The 13,810-nt window shown below is 49.7% G+C and overlaps 1 protein-coding gene across 11 annotated transcripts in view; it reads left to right on the top strand.

Moving 5' to 3' along the window:
- The window catches only part of TLN2 (talin 2), a 7,472,684-nt gene that overhangs the window by 754,408 nt on the left and 6,704,466 nt on the right, over window positions 1-13,810 (top strand). For all 11 annotated transcript variants that reach the window (XM_069624483.1, XM_069624482.1, XM_069624486.1 and 8 more), the window contains one exon: window positions 6,127-6,254. In XM_069624483.1, coding sequence (XP_069480584.1) covers window positions 6,127-6,254 — 128 coding nt within the window. The remainder of the gene's footprint in view (window positions 1-6,126; window positions 6,255-13,810) is intronic.

Raw genomic sequence — 13,810 nt, 5'->3', positions numbered from 1 at the left:
TTCCCTCTTGAGATAGGCCTGGCTGCTCAGCTCGCTACCAAAAACTGTGTGGTACAGACTTATACCAAAGATTGGTTTTGCTTGCACCTGTAGTCATAGTTGTGTGTAGTGTTCCCAGAGGCTACTGCAGGCAAACCCTGCCTAACAGAGGCCCAGGATAGAGCTTGGCTGACCCACCATCAAGAAATTAGGCCTTCCCTCTCCTGGCAGCAATCAGGACACAGTAGGGGGGTTCCATCCAAGTAGAAGGCAAGAGGTAAGAGTGTTTACTGGTCTATTCTTTAACACTATGTTGTACATATTCACTAAAAAAGTTAATAAGTACAAAATATTTCTGATTTATTCGCTACTTGCGAGATTAAAAGTCTGTTTTATTTAAGAAAGGGAAATAGGTTTGTATTGTTAACTGGTCATCAATTCAATTCTTTGTGTGACCTAGCTTCAACCAGTGAAACTTTACACACATTCAGCAAAAGAGTAAAAACACAATCAATTTATACATATGTAAAACAGAATAAAACATGTTAAAAATGTTCATTAAAACAAACAAACACATGACAAAATAGTTATTCCGATCCATGCTTCCTTGTAAAACTAGTGAACCAATTAGTATATATTAGGGAGAATTCTCTCTTTAGGCTGAATTTCCTAACCTAGTGAGTCCCCCAGCAGCTTTGCTGGATTTCTGGAGTTTGTTTTTTTCTCCTGCCAAGAGTGAGACTCTTTTTCTCCCACTCTTGGACATGTTTATGGTGTTCCTTTGACTGTTAATGTGTTTTATGGGCTATGGGGTCCTTTACTCCATAGGGTCTCATGAGTTTTTACTATGTGTGTTACACAGCACCCTCTGTGCAGTAACACAGGGGTGTCATAGTGACACCCCACCATAGACTCCATACCCTGGGACTGACTACTGTCTCCCAGGGCATGTAAAGTCACCATTGGCTTTACTAGTCCCAAATTATTAACAGAAGCCAGTACAAACCATCATATTGTGGACGTACTGATCGGGGCAATTCGATTGCCCCGGGGTCTGTTAGTCGAGGGGGCACGTCTCCGTCCCCCCCATCGAGTTTTGGCTGGTGGCAGTGGAAACTACTTTTTATATTCGACCGCGAATATTTTCCTATGGGATTTTCCCATTATTCGAGGCTACCAACTTTAATTATTTAATTCTCATAGCCTCGAACATACCGCTGGTTTATCTAATTAATATTAATTCGCCGGTTGGTATTTTTTGCCAGGACTCGATTCTAAAATGGCGTTTGTGTTCTCTTCTGTGACTCCAACCCAAGTCGAGCCCTTTGTTCCACTTTTTGGCGGCCTTCTCCACAGAAGCCTCCAAAAGTGGTGCCCCTCTGTCTGGGTACCACAGGGCGTGTGGGAGGGGGTTTAGGCACCCTGGACTGAGTTACCTTGGTAACTCAAGTTGCACTCTTGTGTGATTGGGCCAAGTGGTGAGCCGGCCGGCTCACCACTAAGCATGTTTGATTGACAGCTAGGCTGAGTGAATGGGGGTATGCTGCATAAAAGCAGTGCTTTGGGGACTGGAACTTCAGAAGTCGCCACAAGACCTGAGAATCCGACGAGGGAGAAGCTGAGCCAACCTACCATGACGACACCACCGGTGGAGCCCTGCAGAACCGACTCACCACTTCACGACGACAGAGAAGATCTCCCGGCTGGAGAGGCATTCTTCCCCTGACTGGTGGGCACAACCAGTTTTTACCTTCCTTCTTCGCACCTCAGACCTGTTTGTGGTCGAACTGCCCGTGCCAAGCACCCCGGCGGCCGGATAGCCACTCACCACTGAACCGCGAATCAACGGACCGCTCCTTGTACCTGAGAAACTCTGCGGCTGGTTTCTTCCCTGGCAGTGCAACAGACTCCTGTCTTCCTCCACGACGAGATCCTCTCTTCCGCCGGACGAAGCACCGACTTGCATCCGCTGCCAGGAACAACTGCCCCGCTGGAGTCTTCTCACCACTTTAAGGTACCGTGTTTGCCAGGCCTCCTTTTCTAAAGATTGCTACAAGGTAATAATAACTCCTTAACCTTCTGGGCTGGCCGCCTTGACCCTCTAACTGGTCCTTTTCTGTGGTCCAACTACTTTTTGAACCATTACAAGACTTTTGTGCACTGCAACCGTGTGACCTTGGACACATTTCGTTTTGATCCTCTGAAAGTGGATCCTGCCTCTTGAACTCTAACTTCACTGTTACTTTGCCTCCCTCTCTTGTTATGTTTTTGTAAAAGTGTTGGGATCTGTTTCAACTTGTTCTCTGCTTTTCTCTCCCTTTTAAAAACGAACTATTAGAGTGCCATCTACGTTAAGCGCTCACCGCTGTCTGAAAATAAGTGGGGCTTTACTTAAGACTTGTCTAATATTCTTTTAAGGGAGTGTATATCTTTTAGTGACCGTGTTTTTGAATTTCTTACTATTGGTGCCTGTGTGTTTTTCTAGATGTGGTTTTTAAATAAATAATTATATCTCTTTTACACCAAGCCCTGGTCAGTGTTTACTTGTTCTATTGTGTTCTCTTGACCTATTGTGAATACTCTGTATACTGCCTAACTCTTCTTGAGGGAAGCCTGACTGCTCAGCCACAGCTACCAAGTGAATCTGTGTGGTGCAGACTGCTACCAAGTGGATTTACTGCCAAACACCTGTAGTCTTAAATCTTTTGCAGTGGTCCCAGAGGGAACTGCACAGGTTTCTGCCTAACAGTATATAAGAAATGTTATGGTCAGATTATTATGGTTTAGGTCATGGGCAGTTGTTTAGCGGGCTACAGTAATAAATGCCTTAAGTACATGGTTTTATTTTGACATTGAAAATTAACTAATAATACATTTTGTTAAGACGGATTTCTGAACTCTGTCCTGGAGGGGCAGAGGTTCAGAAGGCCAGCCTAATTTCTTGGAACAGGGTAACCTCTGGACAAGCCAGACCAATCAGGGTAGCGATCGCGGCGGTCAAGACTAGGTCTCAGGAGGGGTGAGGGTGACTGAAAGGCCGCAATGAGCACACAAAGCAAGGACACTTACAAATTACTCCAAGCAGGTGTTATATTAAAAATATATACACATTTATTACAAGGCCTTTGTAACATTGACCGTAGCGAGTTATCACAATAAAACTCCAGTAAACCAACACATACCAAACCAATACAATATATTTACAAATACAAACGAGTCTAACGAGTTAGACGCACGAAATGTGTAGACCACCTAGATGGGGAGGAAAACAGGCAGTGCGAATAATAATCAGACCCAGTCCGCCTTCAGAGGCACCTAACTAAAATGAAGTCCAAGCTCTACGAAGAGTGGAGCCTTGTGCTCAAAAGTACCTGCATACGCTGGTGCCAACGGGCAAAAAGGGGAGTCTCTTCGAGGGAATCAGTCAGTTTAGTTCGGTGAACAAATGAAGATGAACAGAGGTCCGTGACGCAAGCGCAGCCTCCTAGCGATGCTACTCACCGGTCCCCGATGCAAGCAGACCCAGGCTTCTCCGCGTCAGTTTCAGTGCTGGCAGGTTCAGATACGAACAGGGGACGTCTCGGCGTCGTGCAGATTCCGCACCAGCAGAAGTTGAGTTGAGGATGTCCCAAACGCAGTGAACCCGCACAGTTTGTTACCACAGCAGGGCAATGGAGCGGCCGGGTGTATTTCAGCCAAATGTACACTACTCACTTCAGACCTGGGAATGCCAAATGTACGAATCGTGTGAGAGTGACAAGGACTCGTAATACAACACAACCTGACGGCGGTTACAGAGCAAGACTCCTGGGTAGGCTGGTCAGTCTGCTGGATGGCCCAGAGACACTTCCGAAGGCTTACGTGCAGGAGATGGTGAAGATGCCGAGAATAGTTGTTCCCACTGTTCCAAGGATCGAAGTACCAGTACAGGCCTTCTCGTTCGATCCGAGGTAGAAAGCGTTTCACAAAGCGACAGCAGTGCAGAGGAGCAGTCCTTCAGCGGGTCACCAGCGATTCCTCGGTTCAGCCTCGTGGTTGCAGGATACTTGGCTCCTGTATTCCTTTGTTCGTGAGAACTCAGGAGATAGACATGGTAGTGGTGTTTCCAGCCCCCTCTTATCCACGGTTCCCTTCGTGCCAAAACGGAGGGGACCCAATGGGAGATCTGCTCACAAAACACTCACACCATACATGGACCTATCACGGACCACGGAGGTCCCAGGCATTCACACCACCCTAGACTCTCTGGCACCCAGGATGTGTATTGGGACCAGACATCCCAGCCCACATCCTGGAGGCACACACAAGGCCTGTAGAAGCCTGCAAAAGCATCTGTGTTTCGCGGGAAAGTACATGCCCAAATAAGGAAGGCCCCGGGTCGGCTCGACCGGGGGAAGGTGAAAGGGGCAAGACGGTCAGCGGACAGGACAACAAGCCTTGTGGTCCGGCCATTTTGGGAGCCAGGCCACCATTTTGGGCTAAGCGCGAGAAACACGCTTAAAACGCCAAAAGGAGCTCAAAAACACAAGAAATGATCGCTGCCACCAATCCCATCCGTGATTCACTTGCACCGTTCATTTACAATCCAAAGAGAGTATCTAGGGCCTGTAGAAGACTAGAGACCCAAGAGAGCAGTAACTTAGCTTACAGTGCCCTCTTGTGCCATGTTGCGCGAAAGCTGCAACATGATAAAAGAACTATGGAAAACAACGTTTCCCAGTACTGACACTCTTAAGGGCATGTCAGTTTCCCCGTAAGAATGGAGCGAAAGCCCAGAGGAGTGCGGCAGAAGGCTGCACTTCTCTGGCAAAGTCTAGATCCTGGTGAAAACAACAGCAAAAAGTTTAGGGGTTGCCAGATGGAAGGAAAATTACCCACAATTAAGAAATCTTTGCTAAGACATTTGATTTGGAATTAAGTGCATCAATCACGTATTACCTAAATAAAACGATTTCTATAAAATATGTTTTTTAAGTGTAATCCCTGCAAAAAGGGTTAACAGTAAATGTCTGTTCCATTTTGTAGTAAATAGTATGTTCTTTGCATACAATGAAAAATAAATTCAGAACCAAAATGGTGTTCACCAACTAATTGTTCTAACATCATCCAGCACAATTGTAAATTTGAAAAAGCTGCACAAAAAGGTGGGCAGTGTGCTTGTCATAATCAGCAAATCATCCGAAATAATCACAACAGTGTGCTCTTGTAGTAATCACAAAGTGGTCCAGAAATCAAACCCCAAACCATCACGAACAACATTTTACAGTGACGCTCTCAAAGTAATCATCGGGTCATCATCAAATGATCAGGAACAGAAATTACGGTGACGCTCTTAAAGTAATCCTCTGGTCATCCTACAGTCATCCCCAAATAATCATTAACAATTCTGAAACATTTGCCGATGACTTTAGGACCATGATGACATCTAATAATGGGTGAATGACTTCTAATACATTGCGATTATCATTGGAAGACTCCAGGATGATCTCTGTTCTCCTTTTGCACCAGGGGTGGGTCTGATACGTCGATAATGAGGTTGGCAGCCATGGGAAATGTGCTGGACAGATAACCGAGGCACAGTGAACCGTGACACTGTTTCAAATTGTGGTGAGCCGGAATCTTGGCATGCTGTACAAGTACACATTAACAGGGTGTTCATTCTGGATCTTTTTCTATTTCTTAAACAAAGTTTCACTTTACCAGCATATGAAGAGCAGCCATTACAACAATGCTCTCTGAAAGCCACATTTTTAAAGTATTATAGAATTGCTTTAGCCTGGACACTGGCACACATGGCACACATAGATTCTAAAGGGATCAGCCCATCAGTATCACTGCAGTATCATACTGACACTTAAGGACTAGTTGGGCTATTGTATTTTAGTCAGTGCAGTGGAAGGGTAAAATGCTGAATGGAAGAAGAGTGGGACATGTCACTGGCTTGCTCTCCGTTTTTTGATGCCTTTGTGTGAGTGGTGGAAGTGTGTTTATTGATAGACGTGCATACTGCATAAATAGTGAAAAGAGAGGGCTTACTTCAAAATGAGTGCGATACCAAAAGTATTTGCAGAAAGGTAGTTCATTTTAAAATTGTTTTTAAAGCTAAGCTAACCCCATGCCTCTAAACAGAATCATTTTTTTTTTCAGGCCCGCGATGACATCCTTAATGGCTCTCATCCAGTATCTTTTGAGAAGGCCTGCGAGTTTGGTGGAATTCAGGCACAGATCCAGTTTGGGCCTCACGTGGAGCACAAGCACAAGCCTGGCTTTCTGGAGTAAGAAGGAACTTTTTTCAGTTCTGGTGAAGTGTTCGTGTTCAGTATGACCCTTGTGTGTAGATGTTCTGCTTTTGTTGCCGTAGAGCTGGCAATACCATTTCTTAAGAGCGTTTTTGGCAGTTTTTGGTATTCAAGATGCATCCGCCCTCTTGTTGAGAGTCTTCCAAAGTGCCAGTTGCACAATACCATTTACTACAGAACAAAATACATATTTGTCTTGACAAAGTCCTCAGCGTCCGGCTCTACATGTATTCTATAATCTGACGAAAGTTTGGATTTTAAATGCGCCATACTCTGCTAATTTTCATATACTGTCCATGCCCTTTATATCTGAAGCAAAAAAATGTATCTTTGGCTGATCTTCCACAATCTCATTTTATTGTCTTTTTATTTTCTTCTTCTTCTTCTTCTTCTTCTTCTTCTTCTTCTTCTTCTTCTTCTTCTTCTTCTTCTTCTTCTTCTTCTTCGGGACACTGATGAAACAGAATATCTTCCAAGAATGTACATGTATACTAGACACTTCATATTGACACCATTCTTTTGTCTTGCATGGAAAGGGTATTTTTAATTAAATTTGGTCATTCCGAGGTTGGAGGTAAGGGAAAAACGATGCCGGTAAAGGATTACCAGCATCGCTTACCGCTACGGGCTATTTTGACCAACCAGACCGCTATTTACGGCATAGCACTTTACGATGTCGTAAATAGCGGTCCATGCACACGCGCGGGACACACCATGCCGGCATTAGCGGCATGCCGTAAACCGGAGCTGATCCCAAGTAATGCGGACATGCAAATAACGGCCTCCTGAAGGCCAAAAAAGAGCTTACCGGCATGGTGTAAATACCGGCATCTCTGAGAAGGTGTAAAGAACCCTGAGCAATGTTTAGAAGTGCCACAGGTGCACACCATCAACACAGGTGGAGGCAATGGAGTGAGGGCCAGTACAAAAGGAGCACACCCACACACCACACCCCCTCCCACACCAAGATGATACCAATAGTAGTAGCATTACTGGAGCTGGAGGCCCTGCTTGCAAAGCCTCAACAACAACAACAACAACAACAACAACAACAGCCCCCACCAAAGAGGAGACACAGGAGGAGGAGAAGGGTGAGACAGGCCGAGCATGCCCCACCAGTGCAGCCACCGTTACCACGCTGGCAGCCCCCAATTCCTCGCATCAGAGCCCCCCCCTTCAACCTAACACCTGAGCAGATCCACACCCTGTACCGGCTTGACCGTGACACCATCACCACCGTAGTGGACCTGATAAACAACGACATAGTGAGCCTCATAGAAATACGCACCGCCATCCCCCCTCTACTGAAAGTAGTGCTTGTGCTGCACTTCCTTGCCACAAGCACCTACCAGCACACAGTGGGGCACATGCATGGCATATCACAACTCTTATTTTCCCGGATACTGAACCAAGTGCTGGATGCCCTCATCAAGCACATAAGGGACTACATATCCCTACCACGGACTCCCCAGGAGATATTCGATACAAAAGTTGCCTTCCATGCACTGGCAGGCATGCCAAATTGTGTAGGTGCCCTTGACTGCACCCATGTGGAGTTGGTAGTCCCGCATGCCATGGAGATGGTGTATCGCAACCGCAAGCAATACCACTCAATTAATGTGCTGATGGTATGCAACGCCAGCAAAATCATCACGCATTGCTGTGCCCGATATCCAGGATCAACTCATGACTCTTTGGTCCTGCGGAACTCCACGCTTCATGGAGCGACATGCTGGACGACGTGTCTGGCTGCTTGGTGAGTTGCCTGACTGGCCCATGGCAGTGCATCGGGGTTGTGAGGCAGGTGGCTGCATACTCCACCTGGGTGGGAAGGGGGGGTGCATACTCCACCTGGGTGGGAAGGGGGGTATATGCATACTGCATCTGGGTGGGAAGGGGGGTGCATACTCCACATGGGTGGTAATGTTGACATCAGTGCACGATGTGCACATCACCGAACACTGTGCCCTAAAGCAACTGAAACGGCACATGACAACCAAATTCCATAGTGATGAAGTAAGTCCGACACCTATCACTACATGACTAACAGTTAACCAGCCCACATCCCACAACACATGCACCACTCATCGGTGGCCCTCACACATCGTAAGGCCATCCTGCACTATGCACTGCATATGCACTATGTTGCTGTATCCAGCATATCACTACAGTCATCCCTGGGAGTGCATTGAATTGAGCCAACCAGGGATACCACAGTGTGTCCCTGGTTCCACACACCCATAGGAGCGCTGCAAGTCACCATGGAACTGATCAGTGCAGAATGACAAATATGGTACTGACTACAGCCAACACTCCCTACCACAAAATCTCACAGGACACAACACATGAATGATTTTACTCCAACACTGCTGCATGTATATACGATGTGCGTGCAACAAGATGTCAGTGCACACCATGACCCATCTCGAAGATGCAACCCACTCCATCAGTCCATTGCACAGGACACATAGCGTGGCCATAAATGGGTTAAATGCATCCAGGGACATGTGCGTGTGGGCAGAAATTACCTGCTGCCATGTGAGTCTAGTACAGTTGTCCACCATGAATGTACGAACACTTACCTTCATTCCCCTATCATGCAGGTGATGGTGGCTATCCCTTGAAGCCGTGGCTCATGACCCCTGTCCGAAACCCACAGAACAGGCACGAGGAGGACTACAATCGTTCCCATACCTGTACACGTGTGGTGATTGAGCAGACATTTGGCCTGTTGAAGGCACGATTTCGCTGCCTCAGCCGGTCGGGTGCGGCACTCATCTACAGCCATGAGAAGGTGTCCAAGATCACCATGGCATGTGTAATGCTGCACAATATGTGCATCCGTCGGAATGTGCCCCTGCCCCCCGACATGGAACTGCTACCACCAGATGATGATGAAGGGGAGGAGGAAGATGTGGCAGGACATCATCAGGGTGCCGATTCACAGGAGGGACGTGCCGTGCGCCAGTCATTGATTGGACAATATTTCTGACACACAAGTCAGCAGAGGGTGTCATAATTTGAGGACAAAGGGCACTGGGTGTGGGGATATATGTACACTATGCACTGTTATATATTAAATGACACATGCGCAATGATGAATGTCCACTCTGGTTTTTCTTTGCAACACAACCAGTGTATTAAAAGTGAAACTGTCTAAGTGAAAAACAAACCCTCCACCACCCTCACCCCCCTCCGCATCCCCCCAACTCTCCCACACACCCTGGCCCAACTCCCCCACACACCCTCACCCCCTTTCCCCCCAACTCCCCCACACACCCTCCCCCCTCCCCCTACAACTCCCCAACACTAGTCCCATAGGGTCCACGTAGCCCACATGTGGCTGGCAGTAAAGTCACTCTGCGCTCACGGAGCCTGGCGGAGGCATGTCCCGGAGGCACTAGCCACAGAGCGACCGACGGAGTGGGCTGGTCTGGGTGGAGTTGCTCGTTGAAGGGGTGTCCTCATGCTGAGGCTGTTGGCCAGGATGAGCAGCCCCCAGAGCATCGGCTATGCGGACGAGCACCTCACAGAGCCGGTTGGTGCTGTCCGTTATTACCTGGCCCAGTGCCCTCAATTCATCACGCCACTCTTCCCTGGCCTGCCGATTGTCCTGCACAAAATCTGTGATCAGGGCTGTGAGCTGGTCAGCCTGCTGTGCATCGGCGGATGAGGTAGTGGCCCTGCTGGGGATCGGGCTGACATGTCCTGCCGGCGCTTCCTCAAGGGAACTGGGCACAGGACTGGCATGTCCCTGTGTTGGTCCTTGGCCAAATTGCTCAAGTGTGTCGGTCTCAACCAAATCACTAAAGGATACCTGGGGGTTAGAGTAGGCTTCAGGGGTGTGCACGACTTCAACTGTGTCATCCTCAGTCACTCCCCAGATGGAATTGGGGCTGTCCGCAACTTCGAGGGGGGCCGTGGCTGCCACACTCGACTCCTCAGACCATGGCGTTGGGCATGTGTCTGCAGCCAGTGCAGGGAGGGGTGGAGGTGGGGGTGGGTGTGGTGCACCCTCCACAGGCCTTGCTGCAGCTGGTGGTGTACGTCCAGGTGTTGTCTTCCTCGCTGGGAGACGACGGCCCCTGCCTTGGCCCCTGGAAGTGCTGGGACGGTTGCTCTCCTGCTCCTCACTGTCATGCTCACTGCATGTGGGGGTGGAAGAGAGGGACAGCATGAGTGATGATTTGAGAGCCAGCATTTATACATGGCTACAATAGCACATTCAGATATTTGTGGGTTATCGGCATTTGGGTAGGGACCGGCACATCATTCAATACTTGGGTGGTAAATGCATGCATATGTCGGTGTCACTCATGTTGGCCGGGTACTGTGCTGTCTAACATGCACACTGTTTACATCAACTGCCCTGTGTGCCTCATGGAATGGCCCACTTTGTGTGGTATGTGTCATATACGTTACGGCCTTGCACCTGGCACTAGCTTGGGTCTCACTTGTTTCGGCATGATTTACAGGGGGGGTGTGGCCAACCATGCCGTGACTCCTTGGCCAGACCTTAGCAGTGACTTTCATTACATTAGCGTTGGCAGTGTTGACTTTGGACACTTACCTCCATCAGCGGATGACGTTGCACCGCACTCCATTTCACCGACCCCTTAAATGGATTCAGAGCCTATCATGGCCACACATGTCTCCTCCCACGGCATGAGTTTCATAGGCGAACTTGGGCCTCCTCCAGTCTCCAAGGCCTGGTTTCTATTTGCAGAGAGGATGCTCCGCACCCTCACCCGCAGGTCATCCCACCTTTTGCGGCAATCCTTTGTGGTGCGGGGGGTGTTGCCCACAGCGCTCACCTTCTGGGCCACTAGTGCCCATATTTCTTTTTTCTTCACCACTGCCTCCCTCCGCATGTTGCTGCTGAAAAGAGTCCCAGCATGCTCGTGGAGGGTAGCAAAAACAAAGAGGTGATGGCTGGAAGGTTTAGACCTAATCTTAACCACTGGCAATGCTCTGGGCAACCCTCCAGACCACCGTTCTTCGCCTGCCAAGCCATTACAGAAGGGAAAGACCATATGCAAATCAGGCTAGGCCCCACCCCAAAAGGGGCAGTCCAGCCCGAACTGCTAGACCACATCCCCTCTGCACGAGACCACAAGCATCCCCAAACATGTTTCGCCCTTGTTGGGGCTCATCAGTGAGGAGTAGCTTGGGTCTCTAGGCCCAGCAGGCACGGGACCCACGTCTGGGCATACCCGTCCCACTCGGGGTGACATAGCAAAAACAAAGAGGTGATGGCTGGAAGGTTTAGACTTAATCTTAACCACTGGCAATGCTCTGGGCAACCCTCCAGACCACCGTTCTTCGCCTGCCAAGCCATTACAGAAGGGAAAGACCATATGCAAATCAGGCTAGGCCCCACCCCAAAAGGGGCAGTCCAGCCCGAACTGCTAGACCACATCCCCTCTGCACGAGACCACAAGCATCCCCAAACATGTTTCGCCCTTATTGGGGCTCATCAGTGAGGAGTAGCTTGGGTCTCTAGGCCCAGCAGGCACGGGACCCACGTCTGGGCATACCCGTCCCACTCGGGGTGACATAGCAAAAACAAAGAGGTGATGGCTGGAAGGTTTAGACTTAATCTTAACCACTGGCAATGCTCTGGGCAACCCTCCAGACCACCGTTCTTCGCCTGCCAAGCCATTACAGAAGGGAAAGACCATATGCAAATCAGGCTAGGCCCCACCCCAAAAGGGGCAGTCCAGCCCGAACTGCTAGACCACATCCCCTCTGCACGAGACCACAAGCATCCCCAAACATGTTTCGCCCTTGTTGGGGCTCATCAGTGAGGAGTAGCTTGGGTCTCTAGGCCCAGCAGGCACGGGACCCACGTCTGGGCATACCCGTCCCACTCGGGGTGACATAGCAAAAACAAAGAGGTGATGGCTGGAAGGTTTAGACTTAATCTTAACCACTGGCAATGCTCTGGGCAACCCTCCAGACCACCGTTCTTCGCCTGCCAAGCCATTACAGAAGGGAAAGACCATATGCAAATCAGGCTAGGCCCCACCCCAAAAGGGGCAGTCCAGCCCGAACTGCTAGACCACATCCCCTCTGCACGAGACCACAAGCATCCCCAAACATGTTTCGCCCTTGTTGGGGCTCATCAGTGAGGAGTAGCTTGGGTCTCTAGGCCCAGCAGGCACGGGACCCACGTCTGGGCATACCCGTCCCACTCGGGGTGACATAGCAAAAACAAAGAGGTGATGGCTGGAAGGTTTAGACTTAATCTTAACCACTGGCAATGCTCTGGGCAACCCTCCAGACCACCGTTCTTCGCCTGCCAAGCCATTACAGAAGGGAAAGACCATATGCAAATCAGGCTAGGCCCCACCCCAAAAGGGGCAGTCCAGCCCGAACTGCTAGACCACATCCCCTCTGCACGAGACCACAAGCATCCCCAAACATGTTTCGCCCTTGTTGGGGCTCATCAGTGAGGAGTAGCTTGGGTCTCTAGGCCCAGCAGGCACGGGACCCACGTCTGGGCATACCCGTCCCACTCGGGGTGACATAGCAAAAACAAAGAGGTGATGGCTGGAAGGTTTAGACTTAATCTTAACCACTGGCAATGCTCTGGGCAACCCTCCAGACCACCGTTCTTCGCCTGCCAAGCCATTACAGAAGGGAAAGACCATATGCAAATCAGGCTAGGCCCCACCCCAAAAGGGGCAGTCCAGCCCGAACTGCTAGACCACATCCCCTCTGCACGAGACCACAAGCATCCCCAAACATGTTTCGCCCTTGTTGGGGCTCATCAGTGAGGAGTAGCTTGGGTCTCTAGGCCCAGCAGGCACGGGACCCACGTCTGGGCATACCCGTCCCACTCGGGGTGACATAGCAAAAACAAAGAGGTGATGGCTGGAAGGTTTAGACTTAATCTTAACCACTGGCAATGCTCTGGGCAACCCTCCAGACCACCGTTCTTCGCCTGCCAAGCCATTACAGAAGGGAAAGACCATATGCAAATCAGGCTAGGCCCCACCCCAAAAGGGGCAGTCCAGCCCGAACTGCTAGACCACATCCCCTCTGCACGAGACCACAAGCATCCCCAAACATGTTTCGCCCTTGTTGGGGCTCATCAGTGAGGAGTAGCTTGGGTCTCTAGGCCCAGCAGGCACGGGACCCACGTCTGGGCATACCCGTCCCACTCGGGGTGACATAGCAAAAACAAAGAGGTGATGGCTGGAAGGTTTAGACTTAATCTTAACCACTGGCAATGCTCTGGGCAACCCTCCAGACCACCGTTCTTCGCCTGCCAAGCCATTACAGAAGGGAAAGACCATATGCAAATCAGGCTAGGCCCCACCCCAAAAGGGGCAGTCCAGCCCGAACTGCTAGACCACATCCCCTCTGCACGAGACCACAAGCATCCCCAAACATGTTTCGCCCTTGTTGGGGCTCATCAGTGAGGAGTAGCTTGGGTCTCTAGGCCCAGCAGGCACGGGACCCACGTCTGGGCATACCCGTCCCACTCGGGGTGACATAGCAAAAACAAAGAGGTGATGGCTGGAAGG

This window comes from Ambystoma mexicanum, chromosome 11, assembly GCF_040938575.1.
Source record: "Ambystoma mexicanum isolate Mex_15411 chromosome 11, UKY_AmexF1_1, whole genome shotgun sequence".
NCBI lineage: Eukaryota > Metazoa > Chordata > Amphibia > Caudata > Ambystomatidae > Ambystoma > Ambystoma mexicanum.
Note: the sequence above shows the minus strand (reverse complement) of the source record. Positions and strands in the feature narration are given on the sequence as shown.